Here is a 27,172-nt window from a genome sequence, read left to right on the forward strand (position 1 = left end):
TGACTTCCCGGAAGATCTGACCCTGGGGCACGACCTGAGGCTGTTGGACTATTTTTAAAACATTTGCGGATGTCTAGTAAGAGGCCGTAGATTTGCAATATGGAGATCCTCATCAATCATACGGGAAATGCCATCGGCGTCCCTTATGTAGCGGAGTTAGAGGGAGAGAGAGAGAATTAGAGGGAGCATACTTAAATGCACACAGGACACCGCATAAGACAGGAGTAATACTCCAGACATAACAGACTGACCCTAGCCCCCAATGCATAAATACTGAAGGCTGAGACAGGAGGGGTCGGGAGACACCTTGGCCCCGTCCGACGATACCCCCAGACAGGGCCAACCAGGTAGGATATAACCCCACCCACTTTGCCAAAGCACAGCCCTCACACCACTAGTGGGATATCAACCTCTGGAATCTAGGGGGCACTATTTTCATTTTTGGAAAAATAACATCCCCAAAGTAAACGGCTATTTTGTCAGGACAAGATGCTAGAATATGCATATAATTGACGGCTTAGGATAGAAAACACTCTAAAGTTTCCAAAACTGTAAAAATATTGTCTGTGAGTATAACAGAACTGATATTGCAGGCGAAAGCCTGAGAAAAATGCAATCAGGAAGGGACTCTTATTTAGAAAGCTCTGCGTTCCTCTGCATCCCTATTGAGCAGTGAATGACATATCAACCAGATTCCTTTTTCTATGGCTTCCCTAATGAGTCTAGTGTCACAATACATCGTTTCAGGCTTTTATTTTGAAGAATGAGCCTGAAGGTCAACAATTGCGTCAGTGGTCAGCTGAAGTCTCTCAGAGTGTTTTGTGCGTAAATGACAAATGCGGCCATTGTTTCTCTCTATCCTACTAAGAAGCCACCAGTCCCGGTTGATATATTATCAAATAGATATTTGAAAAACACCTTGAGGTTTGATTATTAACAACGTTTGCCATGTTTCTGTCGATATTATGGAGCTAATTTGGAATATTTTTCGGAGTTGTAGTGACCGATTTCTCTGCCAAACTGAGCTATTTCGCCTACAAAAATAATATTTTGGGAAAAAAGGAACATTTGCTATCTAACTGGGAGTCTCGTGAGTGAAAACATCCGAAGCTCATCAAAGGTAAACGATTTAATTTGATTGCTTTTCTGATTTTCGTGACCAGGTTGCCTGCTGCTAGCTAGTCATAATGCTATGCTAGGCTATCAATAAACTTACACAAATGCTTGTCTTGCTTTGGCTGTAAAGCATATTTTCAAAATCTGAGATGACAGGGTGATTAACAAAAGGCTAAACTGTGTTTCAATATATTTCACTTGTGATTTCATGAATAGGAATATTTTCTAGTAATATTTATGTCCGTTGCATTATGCTAATTAGTGTCAGTTGATGATTACGCTCCCGGACCTGGGATGGGTATTATCAAGAGGTTAAAAACACCAACTTACTACCCTGAAACAAGGCTGAGTATAGCCCACAAAGATCTCCCCTATGGCACAAACCCAAGAGGGGTGCCAAACCCAGACATGAAGCTCACGTCTGTGACTCAACCCACTTAAGTGAAGCATCCCTCCTAGGGACAGGATGGAAGAGAGCACAAGAAAGCCAGCTACTCAGCCCCCGTAATAGGGTTAGAGGCAGAGAATCCCGGTGGAGAGAGGACAACTGGCCGAGACAAGGGCGGTTCGTTGCTCCAGTGCCTTTCCGTTCACCTTGACACCCCTGGGCCAGACTACTCTCAATCATTGGACCTACTGAAGAGATGAGTCTTCAATAAATACTTAAAGGTCGAGACGGAGTCTGCGTATGCCACATGGATAGGCAGACCATTCCATAAAAATTTAGCTCTATGGGAGAATTCCGTGCCTCCAGCTGTTTATTTTGAAATTCGAGAGACAATAAGGAGGCCTGCATCGTGTGACCGTAGCGTACGTGTAGGTATGTACGGTAGGACCAAATCGGAGAGATAGGTAGGAGCAAGCCCATGTAATGCTTTGTAGGTTATCAGTAAATCCTTGAAATCAGCCCTAGCCTTTACAGGAAGCCAGTGTAGAGAGGCTAGCACTGGAGTAATATGATCAAATTATTTGGTTCTAGTCAATATTCTAGCAGCTGTGTTTAGCACTAACTGAAGTTTATTTAGTGCTTTATCCGGGTAGCCGGAAAGTACAGTAGAACATTGCAGTAGTCTAATCTAGAAGTGACAAAAACATGGATGAACTTTTCTGCATCATTTTTGGACAGAAAGTTTCAGATTTTTGCAATGTTTTGATGGTGGAAAAAAGCTGTCCTTAAAATAGTCTTGACATGTTTGTCAAAAGAGAGATCAGGTCCCAGAGTAACACCAGGTCATTCACTCTTTTATTTGAGACAACTGTACAACCATCAAGATTAATTGTCAGATTCAACAGAAGATCTCTTTGTTTCTTGGGACACAGGACTAGGATCTCTGTTTTGTCCGAGTTTAAAAGTTAAACATTTGCTGCCATCCACTTCCTTATGTCTGAAACACAGGTTTCCAGGGAGGGAAATTTTGGAGCTTCACCATGTTTCATCAGAATGTACAGCTGTGCATCATCTGCATAGCATTAAAAGTTAACTTTATGTTTCAGAATGACATCACCAAGAGGTAGAATATATAGAGAAAACTATAGTGGTCCTAAAACGGAGCCTTGAGTAACACTGAAACTTACAATTGATTTGTCAGAGGACAAACCATCCACAGAGACAAACTGATATCTTTCCGACAGATAAGATCTAAACCAGGCCAGAACTTGTCTGTGTAGACCAATTTGGGTTTCCAATCTCTCCAAAAGAATGTCATGATCGATGGTGTCATAAGCAGCACTAAGGTCTAGAAGCACGAGGACAGATGCAGAGCCTTGGTCTGACGCCATTAAAAGGTAATTTACTACCTTCACGAGTGCAATCTCAGTCCTATGATGGGGTCTAAAACCAGACTGAAGCGTTTCATATACATTCTTTGTTTTCAGGAAGGCAGTTAGCTTTTTCAAAACTGTTTGAGAGGAATGGAAGATTCGAAATAGGCCGATAGTTTTTTATATTTTCTGGGTCAAGATTTGGAATTTTCAAAAGAGGCTACATTACTGCCACTTTTAGTGAGTTTGGTACACATCCGGTGGATAGGGAGCCATTTATTATGTTCAACATAGGAGGGCCAAGCAGAGGAAGCAGCGCTTTCAGTAGTTTAGTTAGAATTGGGTCCAGTATGCAGCTTGAAGGTTAGAGGCCATTACTATTTTCATGAATGTGTCAAGAGATATAGTATTAAAAAACTTGAGTGTTTACATTGATCCTTGGTCCTGGCAGTGTTGTGCAGACTCAAAAAAAATGAGCTTTGGAGAAATATGCAGATTTATAGAGCAGTCTATAATTTGCTTTCTAAAGATCTTTTCGTCAAAGATGTTCATCGATTTATCACTGCTGAAGTGAACGCCATCCTCTCTTGGGGAATGATTTTGAATTAGCTTTACGACAGTATCAAAAATACATTTTGGATTGTTCTTATTATCCTCAATTAAGTTGGAAAAATAGGATGATCGAGCAACAGTGAGTGCTCTTCGATATTGTATGGTACTGTCTTCCCAAGCTAGTCGGAAGACTTCCAGTTTGGTGGGGCGCCATTTCCGTTCCAATTTTTCTGGTAGCTTGCTTCAGGGCTTGGGTATTTTCTGTATACCAGAGAGCTAGTTTCTTATGACAAATGTTTTTTGTTTTTATGTGTGCGACTGCATCTTGGGTATTACGCAAGGTTAGGTTGTTAACCGATTTTTGTACTCCGATGTCCTTGGGTAGGTGGAGGGTGTCTGGAAGGGCATCTAGGAATCTTTGGGTTGGTCTGGATTTTATAGCACGGCTTTGATGATCCTTGTTTGGGGTTTTGTTGCGATTACAAATGTAATCAATTGGTGGTCCGATGGTCAAGGATGATGAGGGAAAATGTTAAGATCTACAATATTTATTAGGTGCAGAGTATGACTGTAGCAGTGGTTAGGTTCACAGACAACCCACTGATTCGATGATGGCTCCGAAAGCCTTTTGGAGTGGGTCTGTAGACTTTTCCGGGTGAATAATAAAGTCACCAAAAATGTGAATATTATCTGCCATTACTACAAGGTAGGAATTCAGGGAACTCAGTGAGGAACGCTGTATACGACCCAGGAGGCCTGTAAACAGTAGCTACGCGGAGATTACCTTTATAACAAGTGACTGAGTAGGCTGCATAGATTCCATGATTAGAGGCTCAAAAGACTAAAACGCAGTCATTTTGTTTTTTGTAAATTGAAATTTGCCTTTGCGGGATGCGCGGGGGATATGTTCACTAGTGTAACCAGGAGGAGAGGCCTCATTTAACACAGTAAATTCATCAGACTTAAGCCATGTTTTAGTCAGGCCAATCACATCAAGATTATGTTCATTGACGATATCTGCCTTGGAAGTCTAGGATCTAACATTAAGTAGCCCTATTTTGAGATGTGAGATATCACAATATCTTTCAATAATGACAGGAATGGAGGAGGTCTTTATTCCAGTGAGATTGCAAAGGCTAAAAATACCATGTTTAGATTTGCCCAACTTTGATTGAGGCACAGACATGGTTCCAATGGGGATAGCTGAGCTGACTACACTGCCTGTGCTAGTGGCAGACTCCTCTAAGCTGGCAGGCTGCTGCCTGGCCTGCACCCTATCTCATTGTGGAGCTAGAGGAGTTTGAGCCCTGTCTATGTTCATAGTTAAGATGAGAGCACCCCTCCAGCTTGGATAGAGTCCGTCACTCCTCAGCAGGCCAGGCTTGGTCCTGTTTGTGCGTGAGTCCCAGAAAGAGGGCCATTTTTCTACAAATTATTTTGCGAGGGGCAGAAAACAGTTTTCAACCAGTCGATTGAGATGTGAGACTCTGCTGTAGAGCTAATCACTCCCCCTAACTTGGAGGGGGCCAGAGACAATTACTCGATGCCGACATCTTTCTAGCTGATTTACACACTGAAGCCATGTTGTGCTTGTTGACCTCTGACTGTTTCATCTTAACATCGTTGGCTACCCGGACTATTTGCATTGAACCCCCCCCCCCCTATTTTTACGCTGCTGCTACTCTCTGTTTATTATCTATGCATAGTCACTTTACCTATACCTACATGTACATAATACTTTAATTACATTGACTAACCTGTGCCCACGCACGTTGACTCTGTACCAGTACCCCCTGTATATAGCCTCGCTACTGTTATTTTTATTTTTTATTTATTTATTACTTTAGTTTTTTTTAACACTTATTTTTCTTAAGACTACATTGTTGGTTAAGGGCTTGTTAGTAAGCATTTCACTGTTGTATTCAGCGTGTGTAACAAATAAAATGTCATTTGATTTAATATCCAGGGCAGAGCAAAGGCAGTCATTGATTTGACTGATGAGGTCAGAAGGGGACTGGGAATCAGGACTGGGGTATGTATTAATAAGGCTCATGAGATCAATGGGTTTTCTGTTTTAAAAATGTCTAAAGGAAATGGTGAGTTGGACATTTTGCTTGGAAAGGGGGGCTTTGTGATCAGAGATGGAGAGCTCAACATCAGTTATATTGCAAGGAGCAATATATACCAGCGGAGCAGACTAAATCGAAATGTGACCAGTAACATTTTGAATGATATCAAGACCATAGAGTGATAACATAAAGACAGCAGCAAAAGTACATTTTCCAATAGCGTCAACGTGGATATTAAAATCATCTAGCAGTACATTGGGAGACATGGCACAGGCATCGTTAATTTAATATTTTTTATTTTACCAGGCAAGCCAGTTAAGAACAAATTCTTATTTACAAGTACGGCCTACACCGGCCAAACCCGGACGACGCTGGGCCAATTGTCCGCCGCCCTATGGAACATCAAATCAATGCCGTTTGTAATAGAGCCTGGAATCAAACCAGGGTGTCTGTAGTGCCGTCTCTAGCATTGAGATGCAGTGCCTTAGAACGCTGCGCCTCTCGGGAGCCCATTAATGAGGACAGTTCAGATAAAAACAGCTCAGATGGCTTAAATAGTCTATAAATGGTTACAATTATCGGCTGCTTTTGGACCTACTACCAATCCACACTAATCAAACTCCTGTTTCTTTCAGGCCTTTCCTGAGTTGGAGATTGGAGTTAAAAGAGTGTTTGTACTGGTTTGTCTTGAAAGTGGGGAATCCTCCTTTCTGACTGTGCCCACCCTTCACACAATGAGCAAAACATCCATGAAAGTTATATGCTGAACCACCATATTTTTTAGATCAGCGATTCCAAAACTCGATTCTAGGGGGTGCAGTTTAAAAAAAAATTCAATACACAGCTAATTCGAACAATCAAAGCTTGATTATGAGTTGATTATCTGAATCAGCTGTGTAGTCGTGCTAGGGTATAACCCCAAAAAGTCCACCCCTTGTGGTCCCCAGGATCGAGTTTGGGAAACATTGGTAGACTCAGCAGCCAGACTCAGCAGCCAGATCAAACAAGGGCCTGAAATAAACAGGAGCTTGACTAGTGGGGAGTTGCAGTATGGTCCAAAAGCAGCTGGCCAGTGGTAGAACTGGCCAAGTGAGGTCATGGTTCTACAGTGCATTAGGAAAGTATTCAGACCTCTTGACTTTTTCCAAATGTTGTTATTAAGTTACAGCCTATTCCAAAATGGATCAAATTGTTTTCCCCCTCGTCAATCGACATACAATACCCCATAATAACAAAGCAAAAACAAGTTTAGAGAAATTCTTGCTCAAGGACACATCAACAGATTTTTCCCTTTGTCAGCTCAGAAGTTGAACTAGCAACCTTGCAGCTACTGGCCCAACGTGCTAACCACTAGGCTATCTGCCACCCAAGGAGCTTCAACTTTCAAGGAACACGACCATTTTGAATAGATACCACTGTATTCTTATGGTCCTCATTCAAACCAATGTTATTTTATGCATATTTAGAATTCTTAAAAACTCAGAAAAATAAATAAACGTTATCTCACTGTCAGCTGCGTTTATTTTCAGCAAATATTTGTATGAACATAAACATTAGTAAATATTTTTATGAACATAAGATTCAAAAACTGAGACATAAACTGAACAAATCCCACAGACATGTGACTAACAGAAATGAAATAATGTGTCCCTGAACAAAGGGGGGATCAAAATCTAAAGTAACAGTCAGTATCTGGTGTGGCCACCAGCTGCATTAAGTACTGCAGTGCATCTCCTCCTCATGAACTGCACCAGACTTGCCAGTTCTTGCTGTGAGATGTTACTCCACTCTACCACCAAGGCACCTGCAAGTTCCCTGACATTTCTGGGGGGAATGGCCCTAGCCCTCACCCTCCGATTCCAACAGGTCCCAGACAGGCTCAATGGGATTGAGATCGGGGCTCTTCGCTGCCATGGCGGAACAAGGACTTTCCTGTCTCGCAGGAAATCACGCACAGAACGGGCAGTATGGCTGGTGGCATTGTCATGCTAGAGGGTCATGTCAGGATGAGCCTGCAGGAAGGGTACCACATGAGGGAGGAGGATGTCTTCCTGCAATGACACCAAGCTCAGTCCGATGATACTGTGACAAACCGGCCCAGACCATGACAGAACCTCCACCTCCAAATCGATCCCACTCCAGAGGACAGGCCTCGGTGTAACGCTCATTCCTTCGACGATAAACGTGAATCGGACCATCACCCCTGGTGAGACAAAATCGTCAGTGAAGAGCACTTTTTGCCAGTCCTGTCTGGTCCAGCGATGGTGGGTTTGTGCCCATAGGTAACGTTGTTGCCGGTGATGTCTGGTGAGAACCTGCCTTATAACAGGCCTACAAGCCCTCAGTCCAGCCTCTCTCAGCCTATGGCGGACAGTCTGAGTACGGATGGAGGGATTGTGCATTCCTGGTGTAACTCAGGCAGTTTTTGTTGTCATTCTGTACCTGTCCCGCAAGTGTGATGTTCGGATGTACAGATCCTGTGCAGGTGTTGTTATACGTGGTCTGCCACTGTGAGGATGATCAGCTGTCCGTCCTGTCTCCCTGTAGCTCTGTCTTAGGCGTCTCACAGTACGGACCTTGCAATTTATTGCCCTGGCCACATCTGCAGTCCTTATGCCTCCTTGCAGCTTGCCTAAGGCACATTCACGCAGATGAGCAGGGACCTTGGTCATCTTCATTTGTGTGTTTTTCAGAGTCAGGCCTCTTTAGTGTCCTAAGTTTTCAGAACTGTGACCTTAATTGCCTACCATCTGTAAGCTGTTAGTGTCTTAATGACCATTCCACATGTGCATGTTCATTAATTGTTTATGTTTCATTGAACAAGCATGGGAAACAGTGTTTAAACTCTGAAGACCTGTGAAGATATTTGGATTTTTATGAATTATCTTTGAAAGACATGGTCCTGAAAAAGGAATGTTTCTTTTTTTGCTTAGTTTAGGTCATAATTAATAGTATAACAAATCTGAATGCAAGCACAATAAGTTGAGTCTGTCTACACACTTCAGCCTTAGTTTGGAATTGAAAGATTAAATGGTTAAAGCATAGTACCATCTAGAATTTGATGATGTTTTACCATTCTAGTCTTTGGACTTTGAAATGAATGGTTTTCTGCAAATGTGATTGTCATATAAAAAGTATAAATAATATAAAAAAATAATAAATCTAAGTTAGGGCAGAATGCACATTTGAAAGTTGGTTTATGTTGATAGCTGAAACTGTTTAAGCGCTAGAGCCAGCAGAAGAAGTCAAATAATATGAGTATGGAAGAGTTCTAGACAGTCTCGCTTTCAGCAAGCATATTCATTGCATGGGATTGGTGCATGTCGGTTGGCTGCTATACATTGGGTCTTTAGCCTGGTTTGCTAACTTCCTCTCTCAAAGAGTGCAGTGTATAAAGTCAGAAAATCTGCTGTCTCAGTCACTGCCTGTCACTAAGGGATTACCCCAAGGCTAGATCCTAGGCCCCATGCTCTTCTCAGTTTACGTCAACAACATAGCTCAGGCAGTAGGAAGCCCTCTCATCCATTTATATGCAGATTATAGTCTTATACTCAGCTGGCCCCTCCCCAGATTTTGTGTTAAATGCTCTACAACAAAGCTTTCTCTACCCTTAACCCTGTTCTGAACACCTCCAAAACAAAGATCATGTGGTTTGGTAAGAAGAATGTCCCTCTTCCCACAGGTGTTATTACTACCTCTGAGGGTTTAGAGCTTGAGGAAGTCTCCTCATACAAGTTCTTGGGAGTATGGCTAGACGGTGCACTGTCTTTCTCTAAGTAACATATCAAATCTGCAGGCTAAATTAAATCTAGACTTGGTTACCTCTATCGTAATCGCTCCTCTTTCACCCCAGCTCCCAAACTAACCCTGATTCAGATGACCATCCTACCCATGCTAGATTACAGAGACATAATTTATAGGTCGGCAGGTAAGGGTGCTCTCGAGCGGCTAGATGTTCTTTACCATTCGGCCATCAGATTTTCCACCAATGCTCTGTATAGGACACATCACTGCACTCTATACTCCTCTGTAAACTGGTCATCTCTGTGTACCCGTCGCAAGACCCACTGGTTGATGCTTATTTAGAAAACCCTCTTAGGCCTCACTCCCCCCTATCTGAGATATCTACTGCAGCCCTCATTCTCCAAATACAACACTAGTTCTGCCAGTCACATTCTGTTCAAGGTCCCCAAAGCACACACATCCCTGGGTCGCTTCCTCTTTTCAGTTCGCTGCAGCTAGCAACTGGAATGAGCTGCAACAAACACCTCAAACTGGACAGTTTTATCTCAATCTCTTCATTCAAAGACTCAATCATGGACACTCTTACTGACAGTTGTGGCTGCTTTGTATGATGTATTGCTGTCTCTACCTTCTTGACCTTTGTGCTGTTGACTTTGGCCAATAATTATTGTACCATGTTTTTGTGCTGCTACCATGTTGCGTTGCTACCGTGTTGTTGTCACGTTGTGTTGCTACCATGCTGTGTTGTCATGTGTTTCTGCCTTGTTATGTTGTTGTCTTTGGTCTCTCTTTATGTAGTGTTGTGTCTCTCCTGTTGTGATCCTGTTGTGTGTTAAAAATGGCTCTAAATACTTTTCTGTACTTGATATAAAAATTCGGATAAATAAGCACGTCAGTGGACGTTGGCCTATGGCGGTTCTAGTAATGACGTCATTCACAAGGCAAGAGGGGGTGCGCCCTGAGTAACATCACTAAGGAAATAGATTATATGTGGGAGAGACATGAGATAGAGACTGATTAAGTGAATTAATAAAGTTTTAGTGGCAATCAGCATATTTTGCGTTATGGTTTGCATATTATTAGAAACATAGTACCTGGTTAGTGAATTGATTATAGCTTCAGCTGTAAGCCAGCAAGAACAGTTAGCCTACAAAGCTGGAAGCTACCGGTATCTTCAGGCATTGCAAAGTGTCCTAGCCTGTATGAGCATAGTTTTGCGAACAGTTTCAACATTGCTACATGCCGTGTCGCATTATTCAAGTGTGTTAACTTCTGTGGAGCATTATAGGGGGGACATCGGCTGCGCAGATAGACAGAGTTGATCTGTGAGACACATTTGACAGAAATCCCAAAAGTAACAACATTTCTGGTACCAACTGGGCTCAATCTGTGCTTTATGCAATAGCCATTTGGCAACATATAGACTATCAACACAAATTCTCCCAAACTGACTGTGCATATTTTCCACAGACCACTTGCCTAAATGTTTCAGAGGTTTCCTGAGTTACAGTATGTTTGGCTATAAGAATGGGCAAAAACACGAGTTTACTGGATACGTTCCTTGTTATTATCCAGCACATCCAAGCCAAACATTCTCACATTGTATGATGTCATGTTAAAACATTTTTTACTGTATTAAAAATGTAATATGAACATGTTGCTGACTATATACATGTGCCATTCACAATGTTGCATTATAGTGCCCAAAATGAACTGGATAAAAGTGTGAATTATTTTGTTTCTAACAATGTCCCACATTTAGAAAACGTCACAGAGTGAGAACCACCTTGTTTCTTTGCCAACAGTAATATATTTTTTAATAGTGTCAATGGTCAAAATTACCTTTGCTGCGGTTTTAGTAATAATATTTGAAAAATATTCCAACAGGCTCTGCACTTTATTTGATTTATTTTAATATTATGTTAACTCTCAGTTTTTGTCATTGACATCATAGATGGCAATTATTTTTAAACAACATCGTCCATCATGGGGGTTAGCGACAGTTGCTGTCAATGAAGATGTCAAAGTTCAGTTAGATTGATCAGACAGATTGTACAGAAATATATTGCGCTTTGGAGGGTTCAGAGAGTTTAACATTTCCTCTCCCTGTGTCTTCTTATTCCATCCCACCCCCTTCCCAATCTCCTTCCACTCTCCTTCACTCCCCAGGTTGACCCATGACATCAGCCTGAATGAGTTTGAAGATGACGACTTGTCTGAGATCACTGAGATCACAGATGAGTGTGGGATGAGTCTCAACTACATGGGCCTAGAGATTAAGGTAAAGTAGCACTTCAAACCTGCAGTTGCTTTATGACAGTCACAAACACACACACACACACACACACACACACACACACACACACACGCATAATGGTCTGGAGAGTTAAAACACCACTTTAAAATAGCAGTTTAAATACTTCCCGCTAATAAAAACAACTCCACACAACAATATTGTCCAGATAATCTGTGCGCACCTCAGAATTTGTTTTACCCAGTTGATTGGCTTGAAGTTTTTGAAATAGCCGAATTGGTCTGTGTCAGCAGTCCTGGATAAGGAAACATGTAGCCCTTTCCTGCTGTCAAATGGTTATTAATATTTTTCATAGTTTCATAGTTATTAATCAACATTATTAACTGCTGAAAATCTGGTGTTTCTATGTCAAAATCCCCTTTAGCTGACACCAATTGCTCATTCTAGGGCAATGTGTCCAATGTGTCCTGATGGTGGCACAGTGGGCACACAGCTGAACATCGGCAACGCTGCTTGCAGCTTTAATTATTATTATTATTAATATTTCTACTGCATGAGGCTATAAATCTGCCACAGCAAGTTGATCCCTGCGATGCAAGGATTTATTTTGCAACCTGTCCGCCAAATCCATTCACTATGTATGGTTCTCAGTCTCCAGCGACCCTTTTCGAGGATGCTTTCAAATATATTTTCTGTTGTTGCTTTGGCTTAAAATTACTAGGTTGCGATCATCGGTGCTATTGGAAATAGGATATCTAACCATGAAAAACAGCCCCAGACCATTATTCTTCCACCAAACTTTACAGTTGGCACTATTCATTTGGGCAGGTAGCCTTCTCCTGGCATCCGCCAAACCCAGATTAGTCCATCGGACTGCCAGATGGTGAAGCGTGAGTTATCACTCCAGAGAATATGTTTCCACTGCTCCAGAGTCCAGTGGCGGCGAGCTTTACACCACTCCAGCTGACGCTTGGCATGTTTATCGTAGGCTTGTACATTGGGGCAAAAAAGTATTTAGTCAGCCACCAATTGTGCAAGTTATCCCACTTAAAAAGATGAGAGAGGCCTGTAATTTTCATCGTAGGTACACTTCCACTATGACAGACAAAATGAGAAGAAAAAAAATCCAGAAAATCTCATTGTAGGATTTTTAATGAATTTATATGCAAATTATGGTGGAAAATAAGTATTTGGTCACCTACAAACTAGCAAGATTTCTGGCTCTCACAGACTTGTAACTTCTTCTTTAAGAGGCTCCTCTGTCCCCCACTCGTTTACTGTATTAATGGCATCTGTTTGAACTTATTATCAGTATAAAAGACACCTGTCCACAACCTCAAACAGTCACACTCCAAACTCCACTATGGCCAAGACCAAAGAGCTGTCAAAGGACACCAGAAACAAAATTGTAGACCGAACTTGCACAATTGGTGGCTGACTAAATACTTTATTGCCCCACTGTATGCGGCTGCTCGGCCAAGGAAAAACATTTCCCGAAACTCCCGACAAACAGTTATTGTGCTGACGTTGCTTCCAGAAGCAGTTTGGAACTCGGTTGTGAGGGTTACAAACGATTTCTACATGCTACGCGCTTCAGCACTCGGCGGTCATGTTCTGTGCGTTTGTGCAGCCTACCACTTTGTGACTGAGCCGTTGTTGCTCCTAGACGTTTCCACTTCCCAATAATAGCACTTACAGTTGACCGGGGCAGCTCTAGCAAAATGTAACAAACTTGTTGGAAAAGTGGCATCCTATGACGGTGCCACATTGAAAGTCACTGAGCTCTTCAGTACGAGCCATTCTACTGCCAATGTTTGTCTATGGAGATACATGGCTTTGTGCTCAATTTTATACACCTGTCAGTGACGGGTGTGGTTGAAATAGCTGAATCCACTAACTTGTATGTGTCCACATACTTTTCTATATACAGTGTATGGAGACTGTTTAGTGCCAAAAATAAGGGGTTAAATAAAAAACAACGTTTCCTGATCTTTCTTATATATCTCAGATATAGGACAGACACTTCAGAACAATCTTAATTTCGATTTTTTTGGGGGGAGGACTCTCTGTTATTCTACAGTGCATTCAGACATTATTCAGACCCCTTGACTTTTTCCACATTTTGTTGAGTTACAGCCTTATTGTAAATTGATTATTGGCTTTTTTTCCTTATCAATCTACACACAATACCCCATAATGACAAAACGAAAACAGTTTTTTATTTATTCAGACCCATTTGCAAAATGTGGAAAAAGTCAAAGGGTTTGAATACTTATCGAATGCACTGTATGTCAGTGCATCTGTTATTCAATGCATTTGTATTGGCTAATAGCAATAAGGTCAAATACACTTAAAAAAAAATATTATTTCATATTTTAATTTTTTATACTTCAAGGGGGTCTTAAAATTCTAAATGAAATAGCAAAATGATACTTGATTTGACCTTCTTAAAAATGATTTATATCTTAGTAGACTCCCCAGTTTAGGCAAGGCTTCGACTGTAATGGGTTAAGTCGCTCAAATGAGATAATAAGTAGTTCAAACGAGATACTAAGTCATTCAAACAAGATACTAAAAAATAAAAGTCGTTTAAACGAGAAAATTCCAAGAGTGTACGTTTTTGAACTTTTTTTTTGCCTTGGGTGTCAGGGCTTCTGTAGAAAGTGGAAATGTATTGTGTGAATAAGTATATGAACCCTTTGCTATATGGCAAGATAGGTTCAAGGAACAGAAATGAGAAAAGTCACACAATATGTTGAATGGACTTCATCTGTGTGTATTTACAGTATAGAGATTCACATGATTTTAAAATGAATTAAGTTCCTCTGCGTACACATCATGGACAAACTGAAATGGTCCACCCACACAGACAGTGTGGTGAAGAAGGCACAACAGCGTCTCTTCAACCTCAGGAGGCTGAAGAAATTTGGCTTACCACCTAAAACATTCACAAACTTTTACAGATGCACAATTGAGAGAATTCTGTCGGGCTTTATCACCACCTTGTATGGCAACTGCCCCGCCCACAAATGCAGGGCTCTCCAGAGGGTGGTGCGGTCTGCACAACGCATCACCGGGGGCATGCTACATGCCCTCCAGGACACCAACAGCACCCGATGTCCATCTATTGCATTGTGCCGAGGCCACTTGGTCATTGCTCATACATATATTTATATGTACATATTCTTATTCCATCCCTTTAATGAGATTTGTGTGTATTTGTTGAATGAATTTAATTCCTCTGTTTTAATTCCCAATCAAAATTAAACACTGTCAATTCATAAGGATTTGTATGACCCTTATATTTTAAGAATGGACAGAGCCCCGGTCTTAAAAGTCAAGTAACAGCCTTTAATTCAAGAGAGTACTGAGTTCATACACATTTTACCACAGATTATAAACTGAAAATGACGTCAGCACAGGTTATAAACTGAAAATGACGTCAGCGTTTTCTAAATGTTCCGTCTCTTCTTGACACTGGTAGAAAGGCCCTATAGTTCTCAAGCCTTCCCTCCTCGCCTAGAGCCAAGGTCAGTCAGTGTAGATAAGCATTCTAGACAGTCTGGAGATAGTCCGTCCCTGCCATCTGGAGATAGTTCATTCATTTGTACCAAGGCATTGTTCTAAACTCCTGACTAGATTATATTCAATAAAAGGGAGCAAGAGAGAAAAATCATACATGTACAGTAACATAATAGTCCTTTAATTCATCCTGATTTAAATGTATACATAATTAGTCATTATAGATAAAAATGACCAATAACATTTTATTTCATTTGATTTGATTTAAATGAAAGAGTCAGGTCGGCAGCCTTGCGAGGGTTAACACGTTTAAATGTTTTACTCATGTTGGTTGCAGTGAAGAAGAGCTTGCAGGTTTTGATAGCGGATTGTTTAGTTTGTCTGGGAGCAAGACATCGTGGTCCGCAATGGGGCTGGTTTTCTTTTTGTAGTCCGTGATTGACTGTAGACCCTGCCACATACCTCTCGTGTCTGAGCCGTTGAATTGCGACTCTACTTTGTCTCTATACTGACACTTAGCTTGTTTGATTGCCTTGCGGAGGGAGTAGCTACACTGTTGGTATTCGGTCATGTTTCTGGTCACCTTGCTCTGATTAAAAGCAGTGGTTTTCGCTTTCAGTTTTGCATGAATGCTGCCATCAATCCACGGTTTCTGGTTGGGGAAGGTTTTAATAGTTGCTATGGGTACAACATCACCGATGCACTTGCTAATACTCGCTCACCGAATCAGCGTATTCATCAATGTTATTGTCCGACACTATGCGGAACAAATCCAGTCTACATGATTGAAGCATAGAAGCGTAGAATTCGATTGCTAGGACCAGTGTTGAACAGATCAATACCATTAGTGGGGAGGTTCAATTGTGTACTGATGTGTATTTCCTTGTTGGTGGTACATAATCAGATTCCACCAGCATGTGCTAACGACCCCTCGCTCTGCACAAGTTGAAGGAAAGTTGGCAAATATATTTACAAATTGACAGCTAAGATATCTACATTTACAGTAATAATGGCATAAACATGAATTTGGTAGTGTAACGATATTCTTCGTCCTCCTCTGAAGAGGAGTAAGAAATGTCGGACCAATGCGCAGCGTGGTATGTGTTCATGATGTTTACTGACTGAACACTGAAAATACAAAATAACAACGTGAAATAAACGAAAACCGAAACAGTCCTGAAAGGTGTCGAAAACACTAGACAGACAATAATCACCCACAAAACACAGGTGGGAAAAGGCTACCTAAGTATGATTCTCAATCAGAGACAACGAACGACACCTGCCCCTGATTGCGAACCATACCAGGCCAAACACATAAACACAACATAGAAAAAAGAACATAGACTACCCACCCCAACTCACTCCCTGACCAAACTAAAACAAAGACATAACAAAGGTCAGAACGTGACAGGTAGTGTTTGTATGGCTTTGTGTAATGCGGTTACATGTGGTTAGATGTAGCCTGAGGACCACAGAGTACCTTCCAGACCATGTAAGCAATTTAATCTACTCCTTTTCACTTTGTAAACTCACAGTGCCCTGCTGAAAAATACCCCACAACAGCATTTTGTGTACATGAGCATGAGGGAGGGGACAAACCTTACTGTTAAACAACCTAACTGTGGGACAGAAACTAGCAAGGGAAACTGAAATATATCAAATCAAGACTACAACAGTAGACAACCACCTCATTCTTCTCTCTGCAGATTCTCCAACCACAATACAAATGCACACCTAGAAAAATAAACCACCAAGGGCTACTCTTGACGAGAATGATCTGTCAAAGTCAAAAGGCTGGGGTAGGTGTACAGATGGGTCTTTGAGATGAGGAAGGGGTTTGGTTGTACAGTGTTGTGATTAGAGATGGTTTTGTATGAGAACGATTGAAAGGTGCCTTTTCTCCTCAATTGAGATGTTTGATTGGGCTCAAGTCCGGGGTTCTGGCTGGGCCACTCAAGGACACTCAGAGACTTGTACCGAAGACACTCCTGCATTGTCTTGGCTGTGTGCTTGGGGTCGTTGTCCTGTTGGAAGGTGAACTTTCACCCCAGTCTGAGGACCTGAGCGCTCTCGAGCAGGTTTTCAGCAAGGTTCTGTACATTGCTCCATTCATCTTTCCCTCGATCATGACTAGTCTCCCAGTCCCTGCAGCTGAAAAACATCCCCACAGCATGATGCTGCCACCACCATTCTTCGCCGTGCAGATGGTGTCAGGTTTACTCCAGACGCTTGGCATTCAGGGTAAAGAGTTCAATCTTGGTTTCATCAGACCAGAGAGTCTTGTTTCTCATGCTCTGAGAATCCTTTAGATACCTTTTGGCAAACTTCAAGCTGGCTCTCATGGGCCTTTTATTAGGAGTGGCTTCCGTTTGGCCATTACAATAAAGGCTTGATTAGTGGAGTGCTGCAGAGATGGGTGAGAACCATCTCCACAAATTAAAAATTATGATAATACAATTTGACAAAAGTATATTCATACAGTTCTTATACATGTGTAATTAAGAAAAAATCGAAAGAATTTCTAAAAACTGTCCAGAAAGCACTTTTTTAAGGGGGTGATAAGCTTTTGAAAAAAAGTTCAAATTTTCCACATTTTACTTTTGGGTCTTCACATTTGCAATATGAAAAATTACGGTGGAGCACACTCGCCATCTATTGGATTTTTGCAGTTTTACACTTGGCATTTGCCATATGGCATTTGCAATCAACTTTGAATGAAACAACATCCAATTGAGTGGTATTGGACACCGTGTATATGGTTCGTACGGTGACAATATGTTCCCATTCATTTTTGTCGATTTCAGGGGGGAGTTCTCTTACATGCCTAAATAAACACATAATGTATATATTAACATATAAGATGTGAATTGGCAACATTTCATTCCAAAGTCTGAGTTTATTTCCTCTCTTCAGCTCGACAACGGATGCCATCGATTCATTCTTCAAAGTGTGTAGAAATTAAGTACTCATCCAAGAAGTGCCCTCTGTGCTCAGTCTCGCATAATTTGATTTGGATTCACACTCCAACCATTTGCATGCTATAATTTGCATGCTTGGAGCATGGTAGTATGCATTTTGAGAAACACCAACTGTATCACACACGAAGAAGTGAAGACTGCTGGATAATCATATTATTTCATTATAGTATCTACACTATTATAGAAACACAGGCCACATGGACATGACTGGACGATAAACTATACCCTGACTATGTAAAGGATAAGCTGTATAAATAAAGCAATAAAGGGTCTGAATACTTATGTAAATAAGCTATTTCTGTTTGTCATTTTTTATAAATTTGCAAAAATGTGGGTATTGTGCATAGACTGATGAGTTTTTTTTGTCCATTTTAGAATAAGGTTGTAACGTAACAGAATGTGGAAAAGATGAAGGGTTCAGAATACTTTCCGAATGCACTGTATATACAGTATATGCACTACTGGTCAAAAGTTTTAGAACACCTACTCATTCAAGGGCTTTTCTTTATTTGTACTATTTTCTTCATTGTAGAATCATAGTGAAGATATCAATACTATGAAATAACACATGAAATCATGTAGTAACCAAAAAAGTGTTAAACAAATCTAAATATATTTTAAATTTGAGATTCTTCAAATAGCCACCCTTTGACTTGATGACTGCTTTGCACACTCGTGGCATTCTCTCAACCAGCTTCACCTGGAATGCTTTTCCAACAATCTTGAAGGAGTTCCCACATATGCTGAGCACTTGTTGGCTGCTTTTCCTTCACTCTGTGGTCCGACTCATCCCAAACCATCTCAATTGGGTTGAGTTGGAGGATGCAGCACTCCATCACTCTCCTTCTTGGTCAAATAGCCCTTACACAGCCTGGAAGTGTGTTGGGTCATTGTCCTGTTGAAAAACAAATTATAGTCCCAATAAGCTGAAACCAGATGCGATGGCGTATCGCTGCATACTTACTGCTAATATTGGCTGCTTAATTAATTATATCAGACAGACTCAACAAAAGGCCTACTTACAGTTACAAATGTGGTAGCCTGCTGTCTCTGGGAGAGAAATGTGTCACTATTTGTAAAATGCTTTGCACTGTTTGTAAAATGCTTTGCATTCAATCTAGCCATTTGAACTATTCGGCCTAGAAAAAAAGGAAAAAAATGCATTCTTGTTTTAGGCTCCTTCTTTCAAATAGTTTTACTTGTCATATATATCCTGCTACAATAACTGAGTATTTTCTTCTTGTCTCATCCTGCATAAAACAGAGTTTTTGTCTTAATCTATTGGATATATCACACAGCTAGGGGCCAATATTAGCAGTGTAGCAAAAAGTTGCCTACACAACAAATGAGAGCTTGCATTTGTTATGGAATTCATCATTCTTCTTTGTGCTTAACTTCTTTGTGCATAAATTCTTGTTTGATAAGTTGGAGTGAGAAAGTGTCCAAAGAAATGAGTACCACTGAAATAAAGGATAAATATATATATTTTTCATTGAAACACATCCAACCAACACAGAGAAACATGCGCGCACACACTCATCCTTGTCCCCGATGCTATGTCTGTGAAGAGTGAGAGATGACTTGTGTGCATGCATGCTTCTGCAGAAAGTTGCAGGAAATTAGAATCATTGTTGCGTTCTTTTAATATCTTACGTGAATTAAGTTTAAAACATTTAATTCACTTTCTACTAAGTTTAATACATTTGTTAATTATTGTTGTGCATGCTTGTACGTGTGGTTGTGTAGGTAAACCTTTACTCATTAGAGTGCAGGGCAATTGGATTTGATTTGCGGTCATTTGTTTGGATGTAGTAAAATACAAAATGTCAGGGCTGAATCAGGCTATGAGATAGAGTAATGACATTTACTTTCTCTGCATTATTCCTGAACACACACACACACACACACACACATACACTGCTGAGAGGACAAACAGCTGACTTTTTATTCCTCAAAGAGACCTCTTTGTTTTAGAAGAAACAGCAAAATGAAGGGAGGGGAGATGAGGGAGGGAGGATGGAGGGAGCAGAGAAAATGAAGAGAAGGAGGGACATGGGAGGGGGGTGATGGAGAAGAGAGGGAGTGGGCGTATCGGTGGAGTGTGGGTGTACATGAGCATACGAAAACACGGACAAGGAGGAAAAGGAAACCTATCTCCATGGCAACAGTTTTATCTCAACTACTGCAAGATTCATTGCTGAAAATATATGCAGCATTGGAACACGCTTCTTATGTACGATGCAACGCATACCACAAACCCCCAAGATGCCTAATTGCTATTATAAACTGGTTACCAACGCAATTACAGCAGTACAAAAAAAGGTTTTGTCAAACCCATGGTATACGGTCTGATATACCACGGCTGTCAGCCAATCAGCATTCAGGAATCAAACCACCCAGCTCATAATAGAACTGGTATCTTCTATTTCAAAAACCTTCTAGCATTATGAAGATAAACCTTCCTTTTGTAGCTTGTGTTTGGTCATACACATACAGGATACATCATATGGCCAAAAGTATGTGGACCCCCCCCGTTGTGGATTCGGCTATTCCAGCCACACCCGTTGCTGACAGGTGTATAAAATCGAGTACACAGCCATGCAATCTCCATAGGAAAACATTGGGGCTGTTTTCATGGTTCGGGCTAGGACCCTTACTTCCAGTGAAAGGAAATCTTAACGCTACAGCATAAAATTACATTCTAGACGATTCTGTGCTTCCAACTTTGTGGCAACAGTTTGGGGAAGGCCCTTTCCTGTTTCAGAATGACAATGCACCTGTGCACAAAGCAAGGTCCATACAGAAATGGTTTGTCAAGATCAGTGTGGAACAACTTGACTGGCCTGCACAGAGCCCTGACCTCAACCCCATCAAACACCTTTGGGATGAATTGGAACGCCGACTGCGAGCCAGGCCTAATCGCCCAACATCAGTGCACGACCAAGTCCCCGCAGCAAAGTTCCAACATCTAGTGAAAAGCATTCCCAGAAGAGTGGAGGCTGTTATAGCAGCAAAGGGGGGGCCAGCTCCATATTAATGCCCATGATTTTGGAATGAGATGTTCGACGAGCAGGTGTCAACATACTTTTGTACATAGAAATGTTATGTTCATGTCTAGTATGTCTGTGTCAAAAAAATGGTGATTGGCCAATGCAATGCAAGGCATCATGATCCTCAGGCTGTGGTGGTGTTCCTGCCCAACTACATTGCAGACGCATGCCAGACAGTCGGGAAGACCTACTGAATATAAGTGCAACGTCAACTCACCATCAGTACAACCAGGAATATGACTTTTGCGAAGCGGATCCTGTGATCTGCCTTACACCCAGGACAACAGAATGGATCCCAGCCTGTGAACCAAAACAACGACGTCGTAAAAGAGGCAAACGAAGCGATCTACTGGTCAGGCTCCAGAGACGGGCACATCGCGCACCACTGCCTAGCATACTACTCGCCAATGTCCAGTCTCTTGACAACAAGGTTGATGAAATCCGAGCAAGGGAAGCATTCTAGAGAGATATCAGAGACTGTAACGTTCTTTGCTTCACGGAAACATGTCTCACTCGAGAGACGCTAACGGAATCGGTGCAGCCAGCTTGTTTCTTCACGCATCGCACCGACAGAAACAAACATCTTTCTGGTAAGAAGAGGGGCAGGGCGTATGCCTTATGATTAACGAGACGTGGTGTGATCACAACAACATACAGGAACTCAAGTCCTTCTGTTCACCTGACTTAAAATTCCTCACAATCAAATGTCGACTGCATTATCTTCCAAGGGAATTCTGTTCGATTATAATCACAGCCGTATATATTCCCCCCCAAGCAGACACATCGATGGCCCTGAACGAACTTTATTTGACTCTTTGCAAACTGGAAACCACATATCCTGAGGCTGCATTCATTGTAGCTGGGGATTTTAACAAGGCTAATCTGAAAACAAGACTCCCTATATTGTATCAGCATATTGATTGCGCAACCAGGGCTGGTAAAACCTTGGATCATTGCTCTTATAACTTCCGTGACACATATAAGGCCCTCCCCCGCCCTCCTTTCGGAAAAGCTGACCACGACTCCATTTTGTTGCTCCCTGCCTTCAGACAGAAACTAAAACAAGATGCTCCCGCGCTCAGGTCTGTTCAACACTGGTCTGACCAATCTGATTCCACGCTTCAGGATCACGTGGACTGGGATATGTTTCGCATTGCTTCCAACAACAACATTGACGAATACGCTGATTCGGTGAGCGAGTTCATTAGAAAGTGCATTGACAATCTCGTTCCCATAGCAACGATTAAAACATTCCCAAACCAGAAACCGTGGATTGATGGCAGCATTCGCCTGAAACTGAACTTTAAGCTATGCCACTTTGTTTACATACCCTACATTACTCATCTCATATGTATATACTGTATTTATACTGTGCTTCTACACCTGATTTGCTTGCTGTTTGGGGTTTTAGGCTGGGTTTCTGTACAGCACTTTGAGATATCAGCTGATGTACGAAGGGCTATATAAATAAATTTGATTTGATTTGATTTGATATACTGTATATACTGTACTCGATACCATCTAATGCATCTTGCCTATGCTGTTCTGTACCATCACTCATCACTATCTTTATGTACATATTCTTTATCCCTTTACACTTGTGTGTATAATGTAGTAGTTTTGAAATTGTTAGGTTAGATTACTCGTTCATTATTACTGCATTGTCGGAACTAGAAGCACAAGCATTTCGTTACGCTCGCATTAACATCTGCTAACCATCTGTTTGTGACAAATATATTTGATTTGATTTGATTTGGTTTGTTCATTGAATGTCGTAATCACAGATTTTTTGGAAGATGTAGGTGTCTTTCAGAAGCACCATATATGTGTATATAGTTTATATAGCTCTGAGATAGGAGTATATATTGTAGGTGCAGAATAGTGTACACATCATAACATATTACACCTGCCCTGGGTGTCTCTTTCTGGTATCATTAGAGCAACAGTCTGGGAATTGAGAAGCTGTTCGGTCATCATTTAAATTCTAAATATTTTCCCATTCATTATTGAAGAATATAACCTATTAATGCCTCATGATGTTACCCTAATGACTGTCTTTATCATAACCCAGAATATAATGCTTTATAACTTAATTGTTTACAAATAACAATAATTAATAATATCTTAAGGTAGATACAGTCAGTAAACAAACTGCTGCAATGAATAGTCTCTCTGCCTTGATCTCTCCATTTGGCTCTTTCCCTCTCTCTCTTTCTCTCCCTGTTATAAGTGGCTCAGCATTGGCAGTGACAGTGTGCAGGCTGATGTCAGATCAGCCTCTAATTGGCCAACTCAATCCCCCTTCCCCCCTATTTTCTCCTTCCTCCATCCTTTGCTCTCTCTCTGCCTTCTCATCTTGTTCCATTTCCTCTGTCTCTCTCAATCTTTATCTCCCTTTGTGTGTCTCTGCTTGTAGCTCCCATTGCCTTTCTCTCTCTCTGGACTGACGTGAGTATCTTCCAATCCCTGCAGGGCTGTGTGAGGCAGGGGACCAATAGTGGGGTGGGGAAGGAGGAGCTGGGTGCTGTCGGTCAGCTCCAGGCCGAGATGCTCCATTTGGATCTGATCGACGGGGCCGATGGTTACCGCGATGACAAGGAGTCATCTAAGCCTTCTTCCACAGCACCCCTGCCAGTAACCGAGGACCCCCCTCTAGTAACCATGAATATATACCGGCCAAAGAGACCCACGACCCTTAACCTTTTCCCCATGGTGCCACGTACTCAGGTGAGTCCAAATGAACCCTCCATTATCCCTTTATTACTCTTCCCATCCTTTCACCCACCTGCCTCCTTCTGCTGGCTGACCCCACTCGCTGTCCCCTTTTCTTTCTTCCTCGTTAACCTCTGTGACAGCTGAATGAATATTGATTGCTGGAAGGATGGAGGGGTGGATGAATGAAATGATAGAGTAAAATGTACGAGAATGTGAGGACAAAGCTGATATTCTGTACTGTATCTAGTCTATATGTGTGTTTAAAATCAGTGGGGACAAAGATGTGATGATATCACCCCCCTAGACACCATGTCTGTTTTTCTCTGGGTGTTATGCTGGTCGAAACAATGGCTGGGATTGTCAGGAGAGAGAGAATGTGTTCTTTTGGTACACATCTCCTTTTGTGTGTGACAACTGTGTATGTGTGTGACTGAGGCATGTGACTGTATCAGTGGTGGTCGGTGCCATTTAAGATGAGGGAGGAATTATATTTTTTTAATGAACATGGCCTTATTTCTATTACAGCATATTGGATGACTGTTATTCATATTCCATTCCCCCAGCTCAATGTAACATCGATAGGTTTAGGCTACTACATTATACAACATGTTTCCCTATTCCCATCATGAGGTTGCTACAATCTAGCCTAGTGGTTCCCAACCTTTTTTGGGTACTGGAGTGATTCCTATATTATATTGGACAAAAATGTATTTTAAAATCAATATTATTTGTCTATGCCTGTCATTTAACTGTAAATAAGGATAATGTGTTACTATATTAACACTCATGTACTCTTAACATGCAAGCAGTAAAATTAGATTTAAAAAAACAATAAAAATACATCTTATGGAACAGCGGAGACTGTGAAGCAACACAAACATAGGCAAGAGACATAAATACAGACACACAATAACATACACACTATACACACATATTTTGTATTGTGGATATGTGGTAGTAGAGTAGGGGCCTGAGGGCACACACGTAATATGTTGTAAAATCTTGTGTGAATGTATTGTAATGTTTAAAAAAATGTATACTGCCTTAATTTTGCTTGACCCCAGGAAGAGTAATGGGAATCGATAATAAATACAAATCCAAACATCAGTTTAATCTTTTTTTATAGGATTTATCTTGAAGTGTCCAGAAAATTATACAAAAACAAAGATCAAATGTTACACACATTCTCCCAGTAAATGTAACCCATATTTCTAGACTTGTGTATGACACATGATGACTCACCAATCAGTGAGAAACTTGATCATGTCTTTCACTCATGGTGGCAACAGCAGTGATCAGGCTATTCTCCAAGTCCAGTCTGTTCCTGTGCTAGGGTCATGGATGAAAATGTCACTTCACAGAAGTATGTTCAGGCCCCTTGACTTTTTCCACGTTGTTATGTTACAGACTTACTCTAAAATTGATAACATTTTTGCAAATGTATTAAAAAAAATGAAATATCACATTTACATAACTATTCCGACCCTTTACTCAGTACTTTGTTGAAGCACCTATGGCAGCGACTAAAGCGTTGAACTTGCACACCTGTATTTGGGGAGTTTCTCACATTCTTCTTTGCAGATCCTCTCAAGCTTTGTCGGGTTGGATGAAGAGCGTCGCTGCACAGATATTTCCATGTCTCTCCAGAGGTGTTTGTCTGGGTGGTCCAGAGGCCGGAATTGAACCCGATCCCTAAGCCATGCCTAAGCCACTCATGTCTTGGCTGTGTGGTTAGGGTCGTTGTCCTGTTGGAAGGTGAAAATTCACCCCAGTCTGAGGACCTGTTCGCTCTGGAGCAGGTTTTCATTAATGATCTCGCTGTACTTTGCTCTGTTCATCTTTCCCTCGATCCTGGCTAGTCTCCCAGTCCCTGCCGCTGAAAAACATCCCCACAGCATGATCCTGCCACCACCATAGAATTGGTGCCAGGTCTCCTCCAGAAGTGACGCTTGGCATTCAGGCCAAAGAGTTCAATCTTGGTTTCATCAGACCAGAGAGTCTTGTTTCTCATTGTCTGAGAGTCCTTTAGGTGCCTTTTGGCATACTCCAAGAGGGCGTACATGTGCCTTTTACTGAGGAGTGGCTTCCGTCAGGCCACTCTAACATGAACACCTGATTGTGGAGTGCTGCAGAGATGGTTGTCCTTCTAGAAGGTTCTCCCATCTGCACAGAGGAACTCTGGAGCTCTGTCAGAGTGACCATCAGGTTTTTGTTCACCTCCCTGACCAAGGCCCTTCTCCCCCGATTGCTCAGTTTGGCCTGGCGGCCAGCTCTAGGATGAGTCTTTGCGGTTCCAAACTTCTTCCATTTAAGAATGATGGAGGCAACTGTGTTCTTGGGGACATTAAATGCTGCAGAATTTTGGTGCCCTTCCGAGCTCTACAGACAATTGCTTCGACCTCATAGCTTGGTTTTTGGCTGACATGCACTGTCAAATGTGGGACCTTACATAGACAGGTGTGTGCCTTTTCAAATCATGTCCAATCAATTTAATTTACCACAGGTGGACTCCAATCAAGTTGTAGAAACATCTCAAGGATGATCAATGGAAAGAGGATGCACCTCAATTTCAAGCCTTATAGCAAAGGGTCTGGTTACTTACTGAAATAAGGTATTTCCATTTTTTATTTTGAATACATTTGCAAAAAAAGATAAAAAGCTGTTTTTGCTTTTTCATTATGGGGTATTGATGAGAAATGTTTTATTTAATCCATTTTAGAATAAGGCTGTAACGTATAATAATGTGGAAAAAGTAAAGTGGTCTGGAGTCACGTAATGCTGCAAAGCAAGATGGTTGTCTAAAAGGAGACTTCTGATAAAATCCTCCGAAGTTTGATAGAATAGAACATTTAGTAAAGTTAATTTAATTTGTTTTATCAACGTTTTTCAACAATGTCTGCGATGAATTCAGCCTCAACACGTACATGTAGCGCAATTGCAGGTGCAGCGGTTAACAAGGCTAGCTCTGTTGCTAGCAATTCAGCAAGCATGACTTTGAAAGGACAGAACATAGAACCCAGCTCGTTGTCAGCCTTGCAATCATCCCTATAGAAGGCCATGGGAAGAAATGGGTAGAGTCAGCACCATTCTTGAATCTCTTGAATCAGATGTTTCTCAGGTCAAACAATCTTAGATGGATTTGCAAGAAGATGTATCGGTCATATTACAGAGGCTAAATGAGTCAGAAGGTCGGATATCAATGCTGGAGGACGACAACGATTGACTGATTAAAAACGTCGAGAAGAACGCCAAACTGTATGAGGATCTCTACAGAAGCATGCAAGATGCAGCTAACTGAGACAGGCCCCTCAATTTAAGATTTTTAGGAGTCAAAGAAGGTCTGGAGGATGGCAAGCCGCAGGAATGCGTGAGACAAATTATCTTGGGAGACTCTGGGGGTGAATCTGGACG

General features: G+C 41.5%; 1 protein-coding gene across 1 annotated transcript in view; it reads left to right on the plus strand.

Moving 5' to 3' along the window:
• LOC109874202 (C-Jun-amino-terminal kinase-interacting protein 1) overlaps window positions 1–27,172 on the plus strand; it is a 136,065-nt gene that overhangs the window by 38,817 nt on the left and 70,076 nt on the right. Inside the window, exons 3-4 of the mRNA XM_031807991.1 lie at window positions 11,412–11,523; window positions 23,519–23,773. Coding sequence (XP_031663851.1) covers window positions 11,412–11,523; window positions 23,519–23,773 — 367 coding nt within the window. The remainder of the gene's footprint in view (window positions 1–11,411; window positions 11,524–23,518; window positions 23,774–27,172) is intronic.

Source organism: Oncorhynchus kisutch, linkage group LG3, assembly GCF_002021735.2.
Source record: "Oncorhynchus kisutch isolate 150728-3 linkage group LG3, Okis_V2, whole genome shotgun sequence".
In the NCBI taxonomy this organism is placed as follows: domain Eukaryota; kingdom Metazoa; phylum Chordata; class Actinopteri; order Salmoniformes; family Salmonidae; genus Oncorhynchus; species Oncorhynchus kisutch.